General features: G+C 48.1%; 1 protein-coding gene across 1 annotated transcript in view; it reads right to left on the bottom strand.

Moving 5' to 3' along the window:
* The window catches only part of TCEA1 (transcription elongation factor A1), a 175,755-nt gene that overhangs the window by 102,992 nt on the left and 48,642 nt on the right, over positions 1 to 24,121 (bottom strand). Inside the window, exon 4 of the mRNA XM_085605624.1 lies at positions 565 to 652. Coding sequence (XP_085461750.1) covers positions 565 to 652 — 88 coding nt within the window. The remainder of the gene's footprint in view (positions 1 to 564; positions 653 to 24,121) is intronic.

The raw sequence follows: 24,121 nt of genomic DNA on the forward strand, positions 1-24,121 counted from the left end.
CAAGCTACTCACCATATTTAGCAGACATTCAGAACATACTCTTGCAACTTAGAATATTACGATCAGTAAATGGCTTACAGTGGTAACCCTTTCTAGGCGGTAGGAATTAGTTTACAAAATTGCACCTGTACAACTGGTATGGGTAGTTAGTTTACTTAATCAAATTATTAGCATTTGATAACCGCATATGGTTGCAAAATGTTGGCGTACCATCATAGAAGAGAAATCGTACCACAACTAATTCTGCAGCCCGATCGCGGTAAAAGCATTACAATACTTTTCTGGTAACATTTAACCTTGGGGCATGCCCAACTGCCCGTTTAGGAATATGTTGTACAACTGTTGAGCAATTTATACAGTTTGAAGGCAAAAATGATCATTACATGTTGTCACACTACAGGGCTTATTGAAAAAATGCAATCAGCAATGATTGTCAACAGGAGAAAGACCACTGCACTTAAAACGAAACAGGATAGCCAAAACTAATTATAAATAGCATACCAAATCCTTAGTGTGTCCCCCTCCAGCCCCAATTCTCAACAGCAGTACTTTTAGTTAACAAACCTTTCCTCTTTTGGTTCTGGACTGCTTTGTGGTGGAGAAGACTGCTCCCTTTTCTTCTCTTCAGGTTCTTTCTCTGCTGCAGGACCATCTGTAACCACCAAAGCATAGCATCAACAACTGAACTTTCTCTGTATGCCCATATAGAACTGAAGCAGGCAATTTCTGTAGTTTAATGGAACATGTCACACAACATATTATTTGATTTGTACCAAACTAAAGCTTAGCCAGGCCGAATTATTCAGCACAGATGTACATGCTGGCAAGATCTCCGAGCATCAGACAGACTATACTTAATTCTTGCACCAACACAAAAAAGTTAAACCTTTGATGATAAAAGTGTCACAAATAAGGCAGTTGCCTTTACCAAAACAGACTCCTTTCAGTGAAAATAAACCATAATCGCAGAATAATTTTGCAAACACTGTAGTGTGGACTTTAAATTGGGAGGATTGCTATATGCCCACTACTGTTCAGTGGGAAAACCAAGTCAACTACGAGATTTGCAAAGTAGGCAGTAGAATATCCGAAATGAGATCTTTCAGGAAGATGATCTTATATCGCACAGTTTATGAATTTATTGTATTAAAATAACTCGTTCTTTATGTATCATTATGTAATGTTTCACCCTTTCTCACTAGCATAAACAGGAGAAGCAACCATCTCAGTTAGAGCATCTTCCTTACCTAATGACACTTAGACATCTACGCCACTGGCCAAGGCTAAGCTGACAAGGGCAGTTAACCTGCCGGCTTGCTTCCGTCCTTGTACCTAGATTTCAGAAACAACTACCCAACAATGAATTCAAGCAACCTTTGCCACCCAACTTCACTTTTACTCAAGTAAATATTCTCACAAATGTTATCCTCCCCCCCAAGGAGAAACTCACCTTATTAACTTTGTACAGAAAGTCGATCACATATCTAGCTACTCTCATGGTGCTCCACAGGTAATATGTCTGAGCCTGTGCTCTTCTATTTTTTTTTAAAACTATTTTAATGAATTAATTCAGAAGCTGGTAAGTTCTTCCTTCCTCTTTGCATATTTAAATCACCTTACTGTGGGCGGTACTTATTTACAGTGATTAAATGATCTACTTCAGGACTATTCCACACAACTGTGTTGCAGCTGAAGGTAACACGACTTCTCCATCGAAGCATTTCAGAAAATAACTTACATTTTTAGAAGACACACACTAAAAACTCTGTGTGCCTTTATGTCAGGGTGGTTATTAAAACAGCATTTGTTCTTTTGTTTTGATGAAGACCACATGCACATGGGGTTCATTCATCAACATTTGTGTTTGAATTGACATACCGTAATCATTATTATTATTCAGCCAAAACCTCCAACAAGTTATACCATTCTTTTGCTCCACCAAGCTCATTTCACAATGCAATCTCCACAGCACTGCACCATTGCCTACAAAATTTGGAGGCACACAATTTCCCCCCAAAATCATGTAACTTTTAGGAGTCCCTCACAAAATGTAACAGTCCATTATTCATTTGTTTTGGTGCTACCAGCCATTATAGATGATTTGGTATTCAATAAGTCGCAACATAAAAACGTATACTACTGATTATCTTTCAAGTATAGAACTGTTTTATTTATATTGATCCCAAATAAGAAAACAAGACACAGCCGACTTGAAGGGCCACTATAAGAACAGCTTGAAGAAATGAAGCAGCACAGGATTCCAGTTCACATCAGTCCAGCTGCCCAGGAGAAGCAAGACTAACATTAGGGTCTAGGATTATTCCCTCCCTTCAAGAATTGAGAAGGATGTGCCAGTATCTTCCCAGACCCTCACCATACTCAAAGTGAACCCGCCCTCACAGCTCCAAAGGACCCATGATACAATTAACGTGCAGTGCCTAGCAGAGGGCCTGGATCAACTGTCTTGCGATGCTCCAACAGTCATTCTAGCCCTAATGATTCAGGAAAAATCAATTGCTGGGTGAGCAGTCACTTTTTCGTCTTGACCAGTGGCTATTGTTGCCATGGTTACTTGCTGTGGACACACCCCAGATTACTGTGGGTTCCTCTCCAACGGACAATCACTACCACAGTTATAAGATCCCAAGATATCCGCACTTTACCCTTTTTTTGCAACCATGGGAACTTTAGTGGAAGTTGGCCCACTAGTTTTCCAACTGCCATAATTAAACAAGCATTTGCAATGCAATAGGTCTTGCATTTGCAAGAGTTTAAGCTATTGGCATTGTAAAGTACAATGCCTTTTATATATCTTTTTTAAAAAACACAAATAAAAAGGCAGTCATTTATAATGCCAAAAGCTTCAACTCTCGCAAATCCGAGACCTATTGCATTACAAATGCTTGTAAAAGCACCCATGCCGCATTTTCACTTTAATGGCGGCCAAGAACCTTTCTTTAGAATCATCTAAATTAAGGTGGGTGGCTGCCATTAAAGTGAAAGCGCGGTATGGAGTGTTTTTACAAAAAAAACATTTGTTTGGGAAGTTGGCCCAATAAAAATGTAAAAGTGGGCGCCGTACTGAAACTGAAGCTCGGTGCCCGGAGGCAAGGTGGGCACCCTAGCAAGAAAGCACTTTGTGCCTGCAACAGGGGAAAATCATTAAAGAAAATAGTGCTCACAGAGTGTAGCTAAAACAGACCGTGTAACAATCAAAACGTCCAGTCCTTATGGGATTACAAATGCAGACAAGGCAGAACTAAGGAGGGACTAATAAGCCTACTCATGAATCAAAAGCACCAATTTAGAAACTACAGTAACGGGAGCATATTGAAAAGATGGGCAGAGCTTCAAGTCCATACCTGAATACAGCATGCCTCGCAGAGCAGCGCATGCGCTGCCCAGACTCGACCTAAAAGAGGGGGTCCAGTGCATAATGAGTCTTTTGACTATTAAATCTGCAACAGCACTACGGCCTTGGGAATCAGTGGCAAAAGGCCTACCTTCTGAGGCCCGACTTACTAGAGCGATGTTCTTTTTAAATGAGACGAGCTCACCCAGCGATTTCACATCAGTATTAAGTCTCTGGACAAAATACTAGGGAGAAACATGTGGGAATAAGTGCCAAGTCTGATTCCAACATGACAACCTCCCCACCCCCCTAAAAAAAAATCTTATACTGCTGTTCAATATATCTAGAAGCAACTTTCTTCCTGGTTCAATGTGTCAGAAAGAGATTTGTTTGGTAATAGTACAAAAAAAAGGAATGAAAGTTACCATCCACTGAGAGATAAATGTTATTTTCCACTGGAAACCAATTTCTTGCAGGGCAATTTATAAACAAACAGAATTTTTTGTCCTGTCTAGGTACGATTTCCCCAAAACTTCACATCTTGATTATGAAGGGCTCTTTTTGTTGCAGCCGAAGGGTGCGGAAAGATAATGGCTAAGAAAATAGACTGATTTCAACGAAAATCTAAGACCACCTCAGGGAAAATACTCGGACGAGTTCTCATCACCACCCTTTACATATAAAAGACAGAGCAAGTTTCCTGGGAACACAGGGAGTCAAAGTAACTACTACCAAAAACTAAGCTTTTAAAGTTAAATGCTGTTAAGGCGATCTTGTGTACAGGCTCAAAAGTTGTACTAATTAATTTGAGAAGGACACTGTTTAATTCCTACAATGGAGAGGGGGAATCTAGTAAGAGGAAACACTTTCTTTAACTATATCATTCTAAAGAAAGGGGTCTGTGAAGATTTCTTAAAGGCAGAAATTGCCACAAGGTGCACCCAAGTAATAAAAATTGTTGCCCCTAACTTGCTGGATAAAGATGGTCAGAAATCATCACTTCTGGCAAACTAGAGGGATTGTAGTTTTGGATATACCAGATGCAGAACCTCTTCCATTTGAAAGTGCATGATGCTCTTCTGGGAGGAGGCTTGGCTTCTAATAAAATGTCCATACAGCCCTGTGACATGAACAGAAGTCCAAACTAAGAATTCCGAAGCCAGTCTGTCAAATGTAATGGTGGATGGGTGGAATACAAGACCTGGCATCAGACTTGTACAGAAGATCCTGCCTGCACGACAGGAGCCTGTATGGTCACTTGGATAAATGAAGGTGGTAAGTGAAGCAGCACTGATGCAGCCACACTGGCGCCTCAGGGATCCTTCTAGTTTGCACTGGTAGAGCTTGATCAGCACCAGCGGGTGTTGGAAAGTGCCGAATTTTTACATGGTCATCCCCACTGTTTGCCTGGTATCTGATGTAGTTTTGACCAAAGTGCACTGGGTTCCTGCTATCCAGGTCCACAGTGCCAGACGTCTTTCCCTAAAACTGTGCACATTTTACCCCCCAGTAGTAATACCTTTAGCACCCCCTGTAAGTCCCTAGTAAATGGTACCCCTGGTACCTAGGGCAAGGAATCTAAAGAAGGTCTCTAAGGGCTGAAGCATGTATTGTGCCACCCTAAGACTCCTCAGCACCATCATGCAAGCTGCCATTGTAGGCTTTATGCCATGGCGCAGACCAAAGTGCAGACATAACATGGTACACCCCCTGTGTGCAATACCTGCAGCCACTGCATGCAGTAAAGGCAAGTCGCCCCTCCAGCAGGCCTTACAGCCCTAAGGCAGCGTACTACATTTGTGGACATATCTGCATGACAGATATGCCCTTGTGATGTCGATTCTTAAATATTACAAGTGAACAGGGAAGGCTTTTTAGATACATGTGTTGGACATTGGTAATTAAGAGTTCCCCAGCTACATGATAGCTTCATTGACACTAGAGATGTTCGGTATCAAACATATTGTATTAATAAACCCACACTGATTCCAGGGATTGATTTATTAATACATGCATTCGGAGAGCACCTTAGAGGTGCTCCTTGAAAACCTACCGACTACTAGTGTACTGGCTGACTGGTGTAGACCAGCCTGCCACCACAAGCAGGTTTCTGACCCCCTGCAGGTGAAAGCCCACGCTGGGAGTGCAGAACCATGCCTGCTCCAGCCAGAGGTGTTGTCACCTCCACCAAGCACGAAGGCTAAGCAATCAGCATATCAAGGCAGGAGGCTTCAAAAGCCTCTGCCGCCTTCGATACGAGACCAAAGGCATCCCCAGACAGGGAAAATGCCACCCCCTGGCCTGGGTCAATTTGGCACCAGGACAAGCTGGAAAATCAGCTACTCAGGAGGCGTGTCCCCCCCCCCCACACCCCCATAAAACGTGGTTAAGGAAGTGTGCGGTGTAGATGCTGGGATGGACTGGCCTAGGAGCAGGTAGGATCGGGCGAGGATGCGTGGGGCTGGGTTTTGGGGGTCATTTTTAGGGCTCCTGTGGGGGGGTGTCGGTAGTGTTTAGGACTGGGGGGGGTCAGAGGTAGGTAGGGTAGTGTTTAGGGCTCAGGATGAGGATGTTTGGGTGTTATCTTTACCAAATAACCCTGTACCAGTCATGCCTTTACCACGGAATTGCATGATAAAGGCATGTGTGGTAAAGGCATGCGTTGTTTAGACGCATTCATAGTTGGGGCTGCCTAGTAGATACAGGAGTGTTATTTTTTTCCCCCCAGATTTTTTTTTTTTATAGAGTGAACTTGACCCGAAGGTATCAAAACGCTTTACATGAGCACCAGCTGCATTACAGTTGGACATAATCATTTTGTTAGGCACAGTGAGATCGTGATTTGCCCAGAATCACAGGCTGTTGAGCATTCCTTGCAGAGACTCGAACCCAGTTCCTCAGCTTAGAGGTTGACCACTCTAGCTGTTAGGGGACATCCTCTCCCCATAGCCATGCGTGCCTCTGTCATACAACCAGGCACAGAAGACGCCGAGTCGGGTTTATAGAGTTGCTGCTCCCTGGCCAGCCCAACGCAGCAAACTCCCCTGGAAGAGACAGCCGTTCTCCTGAAGGTCAGGTTTGTCCCCTCCCCCGAGTGGGAGGACACCAGGACCGACTGGAGCCAGACAGGACCAATTCGCTGGGTACCGGACCCCTTGAATTATACAGAGAAAGTGAGAGTCCAATCCGGACTCCCACTGCCCAGACCCTGAGCAGCCATCGAGGAGCATTCGCACCACAGAGACCCACTTTCAGAGTGGCCCAGCAGTCCCGAGGCCCTAGGACACACAGAGCCCAGTCAGCCTTTCCACTCTGCAACCGAGCGCCCCACACAGAGTGCCAACAAACCGGCTGTGTCCCCTTGTTCTCAGGACCCTTATGACCCGAGCTCCCCCTCACCCCCGCCCCGTTGGGAGCTCCCAGAATTGTCTCCAAGTCCCCCTCTGCAGGCTGTTTCTAGGTGGGCTCCCTTCTTTCCACCGGCATAGTGCACACAGCAACTAACCCAACCAGCACCTATGCGCCTGAACGTCCTAGGGCAGGTAACGAGTAACTGCTAGTGGTACTCTGGTCTTGACCCCCCCCTCCAACTCCCTGCCACCCCCATGATCCGAAGTCCTAAAGGAGACCCCCAAAAAAACGACCATAAATAACTGTATATATAAACATATGAAACTTCTCCCATAGGGAAGCATTGCTGTGTAAAACACGCATTTAAGTGAACATTTTACTTACCTGTAAAAATTCATATTTAAAAGAGAACTTACTTCATAACAATGATCTTGGTATCAAAATTTACATTAAAACAAAACTTCTTTTTCTAAAATGGTCTTGTATTTATTCTCGAGTGCGTCTCTCATTCATTGCCTTTGTGAGTACAACAAATGCTTAGCACTACCCTAGCCGAAACTGTTCGCCCACACTCCCAATCTCCCACAAAAGAACATTTAGTGTTATTATTTTTGCCACCGTAAACCAAAAAGGGATGCCTGGACTCTTTTTTTTTTTTTTTTTTTTTTTTTTTGAAACCGTTTATTGCAGTTTATAGAAGTTACAGGTATGGGCCTACAACCACACGGCCGGCCGCTAGAGCATCAAAAGCATATTACATACATACAGCAAAAAAAATTTCTCAGCGGTGCACAGTAGGAAGACAGGAGTGATCAATGGTGCAGGCCTCACAGCTCCATGCCCACAGTACGGTTCCATTTTCTTAATGCAAAACAACATAAACAAACCACAACCGCAAGGCAACCCTCGATCCAAAGTGACAACACGTGCTCCATAAGTGGGGGATCCAAACCAGCAGCAAAATTCTGAAGAGGGGGACGGGAGTAGATCAGGGACTGGGGGACCGCGCGCCCGCGGCCAAGGGAGGGGCGCCATCTAGGGAGACGGAGCCGGCGAGGCCGCTGGTAGCAGCGGCGGCTCACAAATACCCCCGCGGTAGGCGTTCCAGGGGCCCCAGAGTTTCATCCACGCCCCAGGCTTACCCCTCGCCACATACACCACCTTTTCACGAAACATACACCAATCCATATGCTCTTTCCAGGCCGACACCGCAGGGGGCCTCTGGGATCCCCACAATTGGGCAATATCACGCTTGGCTATCATGTATCCCAGAGTCACCCACCGCGCCTGCGGGACCGAGTAGTCATTTGGTTCCCAGACATTCAGCAAGCATCTCCTCGCTTCAGGCAGCAGCGCGACACGCGTAACCATTCGTAGAACCTCATGCACACCACGCCAGAATCGCTCCACCCTCGGGCACTCCCACAGTATATGCATGAAAGTCGCCAACGCACCACAGCCACGCTTACACATTCCATCACCGGCAAAACCCATACGTAAAAGCCTTGGCCCCGTCACATAGACCCGGTGAAGGATCTTGAGCTGGACGAAACGAAGGCGAGCCGGGATGGCCACCTCTTTCGGAGAGGCCACCGCGGAAATCCAATCCTCGTCGTCCAGCTCCAGCCCGTCGGCAACCCAAGCCTCGCGGAGACTAGTCAGCAGACACGATCTATCGTTAATCAATTTTTTGTATATGAGGGAGATCGTGCTGTCCGGGACATGGCCATCTAGCACTCTGTCCTCCAGGGGGGAAGACTCCGGAATGGATGCAACATCCGGGAAGACGGAGCCCAGCGCATGGCGGACCTGTAGGTACCGAAAGTACTCACTGCCCTGCAGCTGAAACTCCGCCTGCAGCGTCTCAAAAGTTTTGAATCCCCCCCTCGTCCAGAGATCTCCCACCGTGCTGATTCCGATCGTGTCCCACTTCTCGAAGCCCTTCGACGTCCACAGGGAGCCCAACCTCTCAGATGCATACAGCGGAGACGCTCGGGTCAAACGGTCCTTCCACCCCATAGCTGCATTAGCCGCGTGCCAGACACGCACCATGACACGCGTCGGTCCCGTCAAACGGGAGTCGGGCGCGCCAGAGTAGAGCGCTCGATTATAATCGCCACCGGGCAGAAGCGTCCTGTCCATCTCAAATGCCGGGTTCAAGGCGGGCCCGTAAAGGCCATGGTTAATTGCAGCTAGTTGGGAGGCCCAGTAATACCGTTTGATGTCCGGGAGGGCGACCCCTCCATCGTACCACGGGAGCGTCAATTTAGCCAGAGCAATACGCGGCCTCCCGTCCCAGAACAGGCGCCGCTGGAGGCCCTCCACCTCGCGAAAGTAGCGTGCCGGAGCCAAGTCCATGGTATTCTGGAGGGCGTAGAGGAAGCGCGGCAGGGACATCATTTTAAATAAGGCCGCTCGGCCAAGCGGCGAGAGCGGCAGACGCCGCCAGCGCACCACGTCCTCCCTCAGACGCTGGAGGGGGGGCAACAAGTTCCGCTCATAGCGGGCCTCCGGGTCAAGAGTGATATATATACCTAGGTACCGGAAACCCTGGGAGGCAATCTGGATCGGACAGTCCCGTGGCAGGACCGGGGCCTCCCCGGAGAGCACATAGACACAGGATTTCGCCCAGTTGATGACCAGGCCTGAGTTGCGACCGAAGGAGCGCAAAACATCAACCAGGACGATCAGTGACTTGCGCGGGGAGGCGAGATACAAAAGGATATCGTCAGCATAGAGGGACACGCGGTCCTCATGCTCGGGGGTCCAGCGGAGACCACGGATAGAAGGGTGCCACCGCAGCCACTCCGCCAGGGGCTCCATGGCCAGGGCGAACAGGAGAGGCGACAGGGGACAACCCTGTCGCGTGCCCCGCCCCAGCGCAAATGGGGCAGATACTCGCCCATTCACCACCACCTGCGCCAACGGGCCCGAATATAGCAATTTGACCCAGCTGACGAAACCCGGGCCGAACCCAAACTTCGCCAGCATCGCCCAAATATATGGCCATTCGAGCGTATCAAACGCCATGGTGGCGTCCAAGGACGCCAAGATGGCCGGCTCCCGCACAAACGGGACACGTGCGAGCACCCCGTGTAAGCGCCGCAGATTAAGCGCCGTGTTGCGATGTGGTATAAAGCCCGATTGGTCTTGGTGGACCAAATCGCCCACCACGCCAACCAACCGGTTGGCCAACACCTTGGCGAGGATTTTGGGCTCCGCGTTCAGAAGCGAAATCGGCCTATAGGATGTGACCCGCTCACGGGGCTTCCCCTCCTTATGGATCACCACAATTGTAGCCAGACGCTGGTCCGGCGGGAGGGAGCCCTGCGAGTGGGCCGCAAGGAACATCGCGCGCAGGTGGGGCGCCAACACATCCGGGCGTAGCTTGTATAGCTCAATGGGAATACCATTGGGGCCCATGGCCTTGCCGGATGCAACCGAGCGAATAGCCGAGGCAATTTCGTCCGAGGTGGGCGGGGCATCCAGCGAATCCCTGTCCTCCACCGTAAGGGAGGGCAGTGCGATGTCCCGAAGCAAGGCATGGGAATCTTCCTCCGAGCAGGGAGAAACCGGGGAGTAGACTTCGCGGAAATAATCCGCGAAGCAGGAGACAATGGCTTCCGGCTCAGTGACGCACACACCCTCCACGCTCTCAATCAAAGGCACCACGCGGCTCGCTCTTTCCCTCTTGTCCAACCACGCAATCAATTTGCCAGCCTTGTCACCCACATCATACAATCGCCCCTGCTGCTCTCTACTGAGGCCCCTGGCCGCCTCCGTGACGAGGGCCCGATAGGCCGCCTGCTTTAAGTGCAAAACATGCAACTTAGCGTCTGTTACCCCGCTCCCCAGGTCACCCTCCAGTTCTGCAATCTCGGCCTCAACCCGGGTCACCTCCTCCCGCTCGCGCCGCCGGGCATTGGAAATAAAGGAGAGGGCCTCCCCTCTAAGAACCACCTTGAAAGCCTCCCACAGGGAGATGGCAGACGGGACCGACCCCACATTCTCATCGAAATAGCGCTGTAAGGATTTGATCAAGTCGGCACGAATGGTGGGGTCGCGCAAATACCATGCATTGATCGGGGCCACCCTGCCATCCCCCCTCGGGAAGACATCGAAATGCAACAACAATGGGGAGTGGTCTGAGATACCCCGTGCCAAATGGCGCACCTCCCCCACCCTCCCTGCATGGGCCGCCGGGACAAGGATGTAATCAAGCCGCGAGAGGCTACCATGGGCCCCCGAGTGGAAGGTGTACTGTTGATGCCTGGACTCTTAACACAGTGTACCTTGTTTTGGTCCACTATATAAAGGGCCAACTTCCTACAACTGGATCAATTTAATGGGAAGAAAAGCATACAAAAACCTCTTGGCCCTCTATCAAAAGAGCACTCACCTTCAACCCCAGTTGATAGTACTTGGCGGCGTAGCCTGAGCATCTCCTGTTTTCTGCATTTGCAGACATGTCTATTTGTAGATAATCAGTCACCAACGATGCTTTGCAGCATGTCACCATTGAAAACCCACTTGGGGTTTTCTTGGAATGATCAATGATGCATTCTGCAACCCCGGAAGATGAATCATCGAGACTTGCAATCTCTTGCTTTAAGCCATCTCCAGATCATTTGTGCTTCCAAGAACAGCAGTCTGGAATGAGCCCTCATCTTGTACTTTAAATAAATACATTGTTGTTCATTTTGATCAAACTGGTACTTTGTCATGAAAGAGAGACAAAATAACCATAGACCTTGATGGACAGTCCAGCAGGTTGATATGATAAGAATTTATTCTTTACACCATGTCCATTAACCTGACCCATGTGTGCACCAAGTCACTAAGGGAAACGTCCATGAATATGGTCTGTGTTGGGACATCTTGATGAAATGTAACTCCATTTAGTATATTGTTTAACTGGCACCACCAGCGCCCATAAGCCGACTCAATCTGTCTACCAGGTACAGCTGCAATGATCAATTGAAGGCTGGGATAAGGGACCAGAAAGATGAAAGAAGCCATCAAACCAACAGAGTGGCTCGATCTAGCAGTTTGTATTTATTCTGAAGTTTAGATGGAGTAGACTTTATCAATGCTGGAAACAAGAATAACTGCATGGCAGGCTTCAGCCGAACGCGTAGCAGAGACAGGAACGTAGTTTTGTGATGCAAGTCCTCAAAAATCACCCTCAGACATCAATATTGTGAAACAGGCACTGGAAAATTTACCTCAGCCTTAACTCTGACCCGAACTTTGTCGAAGGGCAGCATGTCATCCACATGGGAAACGTGAGCAGTAGAAGAGTGTCAGTGTCTGGAATAATCCCGGATGGAACAAAAATAAGAAGATCAGGGAGGGAGAGCAACAAAAAGAACAAAACCTACAGCTGGAACGCTTTGAGCACCTGGGACAAGAATTGGGCCTTCTTCTCCCAGGGTGCTGTTCTTGTCCTTCTGCCAGAGTGCTATCTTGTTCTCTTGTGCAGGGTTCTCTGATTCCAGGATTTACCAAGCGAAAGCAATGCAGTAAGGACCACTGGTGAACTTGTCAGATGTGGTGAAGCCAAAAGGTACCAGAGAAGATGGGTTAAGCAACTTCTGAAGTTACTTCCTTGGAGAAAGCGAAAGTATACTTAAAAATCCGAGGCGAGGTAGCCTTTCTCTTCAAACAGCAAAGCAACTCTGAAGAAATTGGTAACAGACTTCTTGGAATGGAAGGATCTTCCATAAGTGATAGACCTTGAGGTTTCAACATTGAAGGAAGACATGGTCTTTACCCTGGGGTGTGGTCATTGAACGTTTTTGTTCCTTCAATGATAGATGGCACTTAGACATCAATTCCTCAGAAGAGCACCTGTAGGTAGCAAACAAGGGGACAATGTACTAGTCTTGGATGTAAAGGATTTCGAGGATGATCTTGATCTACCTGATGAAGTGTCCTTAATGAGAGTAGAGGCTGATGTCATAGAAGGGATGTAAGAAGGTGGAGTATTACTTGGTGATACTGGTTAGTGTGAGAAAGTGGCTCTGTATATACTGTTCCCAAATAGGTATAGTGTGTACAGAGTCCAGAGTTCCCAGAGGTTAAAGTTAGATATAACCTTACTTTCTAAAGTGGTAGCTTGGTCGAGCAGTAAGGCAGTATCAGAGGACAGTGTAAAGCATTTGTGGTACACACTCAGTCAGCAAATGGTCTCATACACTCAAGAACTGAACTCTAGGCCAATGATTTATATAAAAAAATATATGGTTTTATTTTAGAACCAACAATAGGTATTAAAATATACCTTTCTCAGAATGAGATGCTTTAGTTCAATACTTTTGCAATATGCAATTGACTTTTGTAGGTAGTAGTTACAGGTTGTTGCAATAGGCACCACAATTTCAAACAATTATACATTGAGCTCAATGGGAGTTTTAAGTCATTTGCAATAGATTATTTTCAGGATTACTTTTCGAACTCCAGGACTGGATCCTAGATTCAGTCCTGGGACAGTTCTTGGAAACAAGTGAGTAAAGTCAACTTAGTTACTGTTGTGATACTTAGGCAATATTTAGCGATTTTAAAAGTTGACACTTAGAAGAAATTTCATAGAAAAACAGTCAATGATTCCCTATGGGAGAAAATTCAAGTTACAGGTATAGTATGTTCTCGTTACTTTTGTAATCCAGTACTGGGCTCCTAGGCTCAGTACTGGGACCTCTATCTAAAACAGGTAAGTAATTACGTTTTCACAGTTGGTACGATTTTTAAAGAATATTTGTAGTTTGCAAAAATCGACAGATGAAATTTCACAGAAAAAATGATTTCCTATGGAAGAAAATTGGGTTAATGGTAAGTACGGTTGTGAGTACTTTTCCGGGTCAGTGCTGGGCACCAAGATCCAGCATTGGGATCTCTCCTAATAGCAGGTGAGTATTTTCGTTTTCGTTACTTGGTTGATTTTAGATGAATATTTTAAGTTTTAGAAACTCCACACTTAGAAGAAATTTCAGAAGAAACCAGTCAATGTTACCCTATGGAAGAAAATTGGGTTATCGGCTTTTGGGTAAGTACTCGACTGGCAGACTTAAGGTTCGGGGCACAGACTCATGGGTCTCCCAGGGTCAGGTAGGTACAGTTAGTTCACCCCCAGCAGCACAAGGGCGACCGGGTGCAGAGAGCGTTAGGCCCAATGTTATCCTATGAGAGGTAGGGGGGGCCTTGGTTGGTGTCTGCTGACTAGCAGGCCACGTGGCTGTGGGAGCTGGGCTCCTGGTCACTTACTCAGGGCAAGTGGGGAAGTAGATAGGTGTAGAGATTGCACTGCCAGAGCCACTCGGGCGGCTGGGTGCAGGGCGCTTTTGAGCCTTCGGGCGCTCAATGGATTTCAATGGGAAAGCTCCAGGATGAACAAAGGCTGCAAGCTCGGGGACGAAGATTCTTCAGGTGCCACCAACACTTCGAGAGGTAAGTTGGGTAGTTGGAGGATAGGTAGGTACCCGGGAGTTGGGCACAGGGGGCTCCAGGGCGCCGGGTTGCCTTTTGATTTCGGGAAACCTTACCCTCTGTTGATCGCGGTTGGGGGGTACCTGGTTCTGAGGCTGCAGGCGTTGTCAGAAGCGTCGAAGTGAGTCCTTGGGTGCCGGATTCGGGGTCACAGTCACCAGGGGGGGGGGGGGGGGGGGGGGGGGGGATGTCCTCGGGGTCTTTGTTCACTCCGGCACAGGCAAGGCTTGGCGGGTGCAGAGTGTGCAGGGTTCGCAGTTCCGGGCTGATGGCAGGGGTTAGAAACTTGTTTTGAGCAGAGCTACTGCTCATGGGAGTCCCAGGTGCTCAGAGTCACAAGGTAGCCAGGTCCTCCGGGGTTTGTGAGGTTGCTGACCACAAGAGGTGCCGGGATTCAGCAGGAGCAGGTTCGAGGGTCGACAGGCCGGTAGGGCTGGGGCCAATGCAGTTGGTGTCTTCCTCTTCTTAGCAGCTGCACGGCAGGTCTTCTTTCTTCTTGCTCTTCTTTGCTTTTTCGGAATCTGAAATCTAAGGAAGGAAGGTTCAGGGTGCCCCTAAATACTAGATTTAGGGGCATTCCAGCCAGGTAAAGGGCAGGGAGCAATGGGTCCCTGCCATGGGGTGGGTACACCCCCTATCCTGCCACTCTCCATTGGGAGGAGGGCAGTAGCCTAGTCCTGATTGGGTAGGGCTTCCCATCTTCAAGATGGCGAGAGCCCAGAGATGTGCTTCACCTCGCCTCCCCCACCTGAGGGGTTGGGTTGGCAGAGGCTGGCACATCCCCTGTCCTTACTTGGGGTTTCCGGCCAGTCTTGGTCAGAACCGGTGGGGGCCAGTTGCGGAGTACAGCAAGTGGCCTGGAGAAGCTCACAAAGAAGGCATGCCTTTGAAGCTTCCCCCTGCCCATCCTGGGGGAGGAGACCTAGCACCTCGCCCAGGATGTGCATTGTTGCAGGCCCAGGAGAGCGGGGGGCTCTCCACCCAGGGGTCCAGCAACATGTCTGCTGTGTGGCAGCCTAGGCAGCCTCTCAGACCAGACGTGGATTGTAGGTTAAGTTTCAGGGGGCATCTCTAAGATGCCCTTTGTAGTGCTTTGTACATTAAATCCCACACTGGCATCAGTGCGGGTTTAATGTGCTGAGAAGTTTGATACCAAACTTCTCAGTCTTCAGTGTTGCCATTATGGTGCTGTGGAGTTCGTGTTTGACGAGCTCTCAGCACCATATACTCTTAAATGGCAGCACTGCACTTACAGTGCCCAGGAATGGACCTGGATACTGTAGGGGCACAGCTCCTGTGCCCACACCACTGGCAGAGGGCACCCAGCTAGAGGGGTGGCTGATGTATGCCAGGGCAGTGTAGGTTGTGGGCATGGCACACAGGGATGTGTGCCATGTCGACTGTTTTGTCTTGTACCCAGACACTCAGCCTGCAAGGGCAGTGTGTTTGTGTTAGGGTACAGGGCCTCTAAGGGTGGCACAATAAGTGCTGCAGCCCTTAGAGGCCTTCGCTGGTCACAAGGCCCTGGGTACCTAGGATACCATTTACCAGGGGCCGACGTGGCCAGGGTTTGCCAATTTGGGTTTTAGGTTTTAGGGAAGGAACATAGGCCCTGGGCAGCTGATTGACAGGAGTCCAGGGCACACTTATTCAAAGTACATTCAGCAATTCAGCAAAAAGTGGGGGCATACCATGCAAGAAAGATGGCACTTTCTCACAGTTAGGCTTCACCATGCAATACTATCAGAAATCCCAAAGATTGTCCTAGCATTCACACTAAATGATTCTTAGCTCAGTCCTGGTGGTGTGGCAAAGAGCAGTCTGGCTTTACTAGAGGAACATGTGTTAAGCATTTCCAGAAGAACACAACATGGACCACAAGTAATTGACACGACTCAAAAGAAATTAGACACCAATTTATAAAAATGAAGCAGATCTTTATCTTAAATTTGACACCAAAATGAACAAATAACATACATACAACCGGAGTTAAAGATTTTTGAAGCACTATAAAAATCAGCAGAAAAGAACACAGTGAGACATTGCGGCCAATGGGAAAAACCACGAGTGGCAATTAGTCACTTGGAGGTTGAGTTGTGTGAAACCCTTGCAGGGTAAAGGGAATGCGGGTCCTGGCACCAAGCCATGACAGTCAGTTAGATTTTACCTGGCCAGTGAAGCCCGGGAGCAGAGTTGTCTTGGCTGTCCCTGGTGCTGAACGGGAGAGCTGTTCTTACTGCTAAAACTGTGTTGCGGGGAAACAAGATGCAAAAACACAACAAAAGGGCCACTGCTCAGGACGTCGGATTAACAATGGATGGAGTTCTTTCTATGTGCAGTGTCAAGTGCAGAGATCGGTTGCCAAACTGGCGACTAACATCCTTGGCAGCGATAAGTGGAGCAGATAGTTACTTTGAAGTCCAGTGGTCCCAGGGAACGCGGTAGCTGCTTGTAACTTCGTGGAAGGCAGGACTACAGTTCCCAAAATGCACTCGACCCTCTGGATTTTGGAGATTCCCTCAAAGGGATCGATGGCCAGTGATTCTTCGGATCCGGAGCATTATTTTACCTGTAGTTTGCCACTAATCCAGGGGAATCTGAGGGTGCTTCAGGCCTTCACAGGGGTCCCTCCGTCTGTGGGAATCAAGAGATAGCCTAGGAAGAGTCTCTATCAGGCCGTTCCAGGAGCGTTGCCACAGGAACAGAGAATTCCTCTTTTGCTTTAGTTCAAGTCCTGTTGTCTTGCATATGGGTCTCTTCTTTGTCCTCTTTGATGCAGGATGTTCAGAACAGAAGTTCTGGTGGCAGAGGTAGCTCTTAAATCCTAGATTTAGGAGTGTAAGGGGTTTGGGTGCCAATCGGCCCGAGTGACCACAACGGGGGTGTAGGTCACTTTTTCTACCAAGAAGCCACTATTTCTACCACTTATAAAAATGCAGCAATCTCCCCCTAGCTGTGCAGATCATGTAGCCCACCCTAGAGGTGTGGCTGGCCTTCTGTCGGTGTATGCCTCCGGACTATCTAATTCCCCTGCTTACCCGGGTGCAAATGTGCCCGGGGGCAGGGAGTTGGCTGTTTCTTCCTTTGGGAGGCAGCCTGGATGCATAAATGTCCTATACTCCTGACTCCTGGGTGTGTTCACACTGCCTCGCAGGAGGTCAGAATCCCGACTTGGCTGCAGAAACCACGGGCTGTCAGCCAAAGCACAGGAAAGCTGGTGCAACCTCTAAGGTAGTCACCTAGGTGCCTGCCACATCGCTCCAGGCACGAGACTCAAGTCAGGGGTGAGAAGGCAAGTGTGATAACAAACATGAAATATTTAGGCAGTACAATAATGGAGCTGCCATCTTTGGGTTTTCCCAAGTGCCAGCTCATGCTACCCCATAGCTAGTCTGTTAAGACTGGTCATCCTTAAGGTGGTCTTCCACCAAACGTTTTGCCTGCTTACCTCCTGTTTTTGCTCATTCCAACTGAGGACTCAAAGTAATATACCACTGCTGAACAGTGCTAATTTTCATGTGCTTCTATCCCAAACATGGAAATATTGGTGGATACACGATCGGAATGGAATATGCTACTTACCAGTATGCATCTGTTCTTGGCATGTAGAGCTGCAGATCTACACACTGTGCATAGATCGCCAACTGGTGTTGGGCCCGGATGTTTGCACTTGTTTTTGTCTTGGAAAGTCTTTGGAAGTCACAAGGTATGAGACTCCTCCTTTGGATCATAGTGCGCATGGGCATCGGCTCCATCTTCAGATTGTTTTTCGCCAGCAGGGAAATGATGGAGCTTAGTAAGAAACAGGAAAGATGCCCATGTGTGCAGTAAGATAATACTGGAACAGATAAAGGTAGCCGGGGAGGTGGGTGGGCGTGTGTAGATCTGCAGCTCTACATGGCAATAACAGATGCATACTGGTAAGTAGCATATTCCGTTCGAGGCATATGAGCTGCAGATTACACACTGTGCATAGATTGTATAGCAGTATCCACTCCTAGCGGCGACCACCAGTATCTGTTGCAGTAGTTTGAAATAGTGTTTTGAGGACAGCCTGGCCCACACTAGCTTGTTGTTTAGTTTGCAGATCGACACAATAGTGTTTTGTGAATGTGTGCGGTGTAGACCATGTAGCTGCTCTGCAGGGGAATGTTCCCTAGAAATGCCATTGAAGCCCCTATCTTTCGTGTACAGTGGGCTTTAGGAGGAACAGATAAAGTACGTTTTGCTTTGTGGTAACAAATCTGTATGCATTTGACAATCCACCTAGCTATCCCAGATTTTGATATGGGGTTGCCCTAGTGTGGTGCTGAGAAAGACACGAATAGTTGTTTGGTCTTACGAAAAGGTTGTGTTCTCTCTATGTAGTACAGTAGTGCTCTTTTGACATCTAAGGTGTGAAGAGCTCTTTCTGCGACTGTTTGTGGCTGCGAGAAGAATACGGGCAGCTCCACAGATTGATTGAGGTGGAAGGGAGAAATAGCTTTAGGGAGGAATTTAGGATTAGTTCGGAGAACAACCTTATTAAGATGCATCTGCAGAAAGGGTTCTTGAATGGTTAGTGCTTGCAGTTCACCAACTCTTCGTAGAGAAGTAATGGCTACTAGGAAAGCAGTTTTCCATGTTAAGAATTGCAGCTCACATTTATGTAGAGGTTCAAATGGAGGCCCCATTAGTCTTGTGAGAACGATGTTTAATTTCGACACAGGCTAAGGTGGTACTCTGGAGGGAATAATTCTCTTGAGTCCCTCCATAAAGGCCTTTATGGCAGGTACTCTGAAAAGTGAGAGATGTTGTCTATTTTGTAGATATGCTGCTATGGCAGCAAGATGCAGTCTGATAGACGTGTAGGCTAGGTTGCATCTTTGGAGGTGTAGTAAGTAGCCTATGATGTGTTGGATAGACACATCTAGGGGATCAGTGTTGTGGTTATGACAGTATATCACAAATCTTTTCCACTTGGCTGCATAGCATGCTCTAGTGGTAGGCCGTCTAGCTTCTTTGATGACGTTCATACAGTCAGGAGGAAGGTTAAGGTAACCAAATTCTAGGACTTCAGGAGCCAGATCGGTAGGTTGAGCTGAGCTTGGTCTGGGTGTTGGATCTCTCCATGGTTCTGGGTTACGAGGTGTGGAGAGAGGTGTCTTTTTTGGTGCAGAACTACGGAGAGTTCCAGAAGCGTGGTGTACCATGGTGGTGAGTCACCTGATTTTTGGGAATTTGCTCTCTTCCTTGCATTAGAGACTACTAGGGAGTCTAGTGGTGCGGGCCCTTAATGTATACTGGGTCAGTAGGAGCAGATTTATACTTTTCTATTCTCGGGTTGATGACTCGAGCTCCAACTGGGTCTTTAAAGATCTGTTGCGTGCTTAATGACCCCTTTAAGCATGGGCAGTGTTGAGGTGGACCTTTGTGTGGTATCGAAGGTGTTCATAAGAAAATCTTCCACTACTGGGTCTGTATGCAGGGCAAACCCGTGGTATTGGGCAGCTCTGTGAAGGAGCTGGTTTAATCTGATATTGTCCTCTGGAGGGGAAGGCCTGGAGGGATAAATATCATCCTGTGGGGTGTAAGGGACATCTGGGACACACTAATCATCCCAGGGGTCAGGGGAGCCGGTAGGGTCCCCAAGGGGTTGATCGTCTGCACCTCCCCCTGCATCATCTGAGGTGTTGTCATCATCATAATCATCTATTGGGGTAGATGATGGTGTGGGAGAGCGGTGTGGTGGGGGGAGGGGGAGGAGGAGGAGGAGGAAGAGGATTAGGGATCCTTAATGGAGAGGTAGCAAAGTCTCTCTTTGGTGGTGGTGCGGGCGCAGGCGTTTCCAGGGGTCTTTTCTTGATGCTGAGCATTAAATGACCAGTCTTAGGATCCTTCATTAGAGTCTTATGGGTAGGATCTGGACGAAACAGTTCATCTGTGGGAGACAGATCCTTCGGAGTCGAGGGCTTCGGTGCCGTAAGTTTTTTCGGCGTCGACTCAGTAGCGGTTCTAGGCTTGGAACCGTGTGGTTTTGAAGTGTCTTTATGAGTTGGTACCCAATGCTGTTTTTTCGGTTCCAAGGTCTTTGGCTTGGAAGAATCTGGGCCTTTCGGTGGGCGTTTTTTAGTCGGCTCCGAGGGTGTTGTCGGTGCCGAGGAACTGGTGCTAGCCTTCAACGCCGAGTGCTTCGATGTGGAAGCAGCGGTCGGCGTGGATGATGATGAGGACGCCGCCATCTTCGGTGACCGAGTTTGTTTTTCGGTACCGAGGGTAGGCTGACACAAGCCCAAGTCACCTAAAGGCATAATAGGCTTCTTTACCGGGCCCGACGGCGGGGCATGGGAAGAAGTGTCTCAGTGTGCACCTGGGTCCGAAGGTGGAGGTGGTACCGAAGCCCTTTTTGACAGTGTCGAGGGGGGGGGGGGGGGGGGGGGGGGGGGGTGTCGGGGTCGACGTCTGTACTCACGGCCCTTTGAGCTGGGGTGATGTCTTCGAAGTCGGAATCATCTGCTTCAGAGGCACTGATGATGGCTTCCTCGACCCGACCCTGCTCCGGAACATCGACGCCCTCTTGAAAGATGTCGTCGGGGATCGAAGATGACGAGCACGCCATTGTTCTTCGAGCTCGTCGGTCCCGGATGGTCTTTGTGGAGCGGAAGGAGGCGCAAGCTCGACAGTCTCTGGCCTCATGCTCCGGTGAGAGGCAGAGGTTGCACACCTCATGTAGGTCGGTGTGGGGTAACTTCGACCCACATCGAGGACCCTTTTTGAATGGCGTCCTTTCCATGAGCCGGAGATGAGGCCCAGGTAGGCCCGAAGGCCTTCGACGGCGACCGGAATCGAAGACTTAGAAGTTGAAGGGTCGCGTGTGATTGGGAAACGCGATCAAAACAATACCGTCGAGAAGGGAAGGATTGCGCGTCGAAAGAGAAAATCGTTAACGGTTCCGAACTGGAACGCAAGAACACATGGCGATGGCGTATAAAAACAATCTGAAGATGGAGCCGATGCCCATGCGCACTATGATCCAAAGGAGGAGTCACATACCTCATGACTTCCAAAGACTTTCCAAGACAAAAACAAGTGCAAGCATCCGGGCCCAACACCAGATGGCGATCTATGCAAGTGAGCCTGCAGCACTGACTGTGCAACCCACACAAGTAGCCTTTCAAACCAGTCTCAGGCCTGCCATTACAGGGCCTGTATGGGCAGTTCACTTCCACTTCGATTCAGCATTCAGAAGCACTTGCCAAGCCTTAAACTCCCCATTTATTACATACAAGTCACCCCCAAGGTAGGCCCTAGGTAGCCCACTGGGCAGGGTGCGGTGTACGTAAAAGGTAGGACAGGTCCTTTTAAGTTTAGCATGTCCTGGTAGTGACAAACACCCACACTTGTTTTTCACTACTGTGAGGCCTACTCCTCTCATTAGGTTAACACTGGGAATTTCTTAATCCACTTTTAAGCACTAATTTCAGATCAGAACGGAGTCGCTACATCCTGTTTTATCTCTTTGGAATGGTGAGGATAAATCCTCTTTACTGGTAAAGGTGGATTTAACATTGCTATTTTAGAAATGCCACTTTCAGAAAGTACAATATAGTAAACAAGGGGACCCGATCAGGTAGCTTCGGACCTCGGGTGATTACTTATTACAAAGAACAAAGGTCCTTAGCTTAAGGTAGATAATAATAGCATTTCAACATAGGCTGCAATGAGAACTATGGATAGTTTTCCAATGTCCAGCCGGACAAAGGAGCGTTTATTTAGAATAAATGTCACAAGAATTAAACAAATTGAAAGCAAGGAAGAAGAATAAAGTAAGGGCACAATCCTGTGTCGAGTTTCGAAAGAGAGAAATTAGAGAAATACGTAGAAAAAGTATCAGGCAGAAACTTTGGAGCAAATGGTGGCTTAAAGTATAATACAATCTTCAAAAAGCTCAAAACCACAGTAACCACAATAAAGTTTACACAATGGGTACATTGCGGTACTGTTTGGAAAATCGACGTTTCGATCCCTAGTTCCCACTGTGTCCTCACGGACGCCTTACCCAGCCAGGTACTTCCATCACGGAGTCCCTCCACTCGAGGCCAAGGTAATGGGGCGCCGCCGCCTTGTCTGTAAACTACTTGTCCTGCCCTTTTAAGCTCCCCAGCCGCTCACCGCTTCCCTTCCTCCCCAGGTGCAATCGTACCACCAAGTAACTGGTCATACTACGAGTTACCATTTAAGACCCCTCGGGTTCTCCAAGTGAGTCTACATCCTTCACATCGTCTTCCACCCCTTTAATACGCCAACACTCCCTCCGTGATCGCTACCTGTGCGCCGCCACTTGAAAGTTGACACACCGCCCCATCCGTATTCTTGATAACTATCTCAAGCACCCGCCTACTTGGCCGCACACCGAACTCCTCGCGGCATGCCGTTCTAAACCACCAGCACTTAGAACATACACTTGATATGCCTGAGTCTGAGTCTACTTCTTATTGAATCGTTTTTCATTTTTCACATTATTCATACACCGGTTCACAGCACTTGTACGAATGAAAGAATTCTTCTTTTCAGGTCCTAAGACTCTCACCACAGCTACCTTTGACACTTACGCAAATCATTTGCATGATTCTGGTTATCGCTTAAGTATTGATTCACTTAAATCACGCAGCCCGTTTATGATCCGCTCAACTTGCAACTGATTTTGACATGTTTTCGCCAATGCTAATTGTTGGTCCTTATTGTTTTCCCCTTTTTTGTTTCCCCTTTGTTATGATTGTATTCCACAGGCATTAAATCAGGCAACTGCTTATTGTTTAGTCCTGAAGATGATCCCACTGTATTAGGAGCTAGGGATCGAAACGTCGACTTTCCAAACAGTACCGCAATGTACCCATTGTGTAAAGTTTATTGTGGTTACTGTGGTTTTGAGCTTTTTGAAGATTGTATTATACTTTAAGCCACCATTTGCTCCAAAGTTTCTGCCTGATACTTTTTCTACGTATTTCTCTACTTTCTCTCTTTCAAAACTCGACACAGGATTGTGCCCTTGCTTTATTCTTCTTCCTTGCTTTCAATTTGTTTAATTCTTGTGACATTTATTGTAAATAAACGCTCCTTTGTCCGGCTGGACATTGGAAAACTATCCATAGTTCTCATTGCAGCCTATGTTGAAATGCTATTATTATCTACCTTAAGCTAAGGACCTTTGTTCTTTGTAATATATACTTTCAGAAAGTAGGCATTTCTCTGCTCTTACTGCTGTGTGTGTCTGCAGACTGTCTCCAAGTCATGTCTCTGGTGGTGGGGGGGGGGGGGGTGACAGCTACACTTTGTGCATTCCCTCAAAACAGCCACAAACAAGGGAAGGTTAGCTGTGACTGAGTACTCATCTGCATTCTGATGGCTCTTTCTGAGCAAGAAGGAAGGGGGGAGCTGACACTTACACCTGAATAGGCAGTGTCCCATTTCCCACACAAAGGGCAGATTACCTCCTCCTGATAGTCAGGAGCTAGGGCTGGGAAGAAAGGACGTGTGTGCACTTCAAAGACCCTTCTTTAAATTCACCCCCGCTTCAAAAGCACATTTGGGTATAGGTACTGGGTCCCTGACTCTACCAAGACAATACACTACTGGACCTGTAAAGAACCCCATCAGGAAGGACTGCTGTGCTGCTACAAGGACTGCCACTCTGCTGAACGGCTGCTCTGCAAGAACTACTTTTCTGCTCTGAAGTGCTGGCTATTGCCAGCTACTTGCTACCCTCTGCCCTACTAAAGGACTGGTCACATTTCTCTTGAACCTAGAGTGACTCCAAGGGCTTGCCCCCTGTTCTTAAACTTCAGGGACATTACAGACTTCCTGCAATTCTTCAACAGCATCTGGACTCTGCCATCTGCGAGTCCCTGCTATGTGGTGCCAACCCAGTCCTAAGACCTTGGAAGTGAGGCTTCC

Source organism: Triturus cristatus, chromosome 5_1 (assembly GCF_964204655.1).
Source record: "Triturus cristatus chromosome 5_1, aTriCri1.1, whole genome shotgun sequence".
NCBI lineage: Eukaryota > Metazoa > Chordata > Amphibia > Caudata > Salamandridae > Triturus > Triturus cristatus.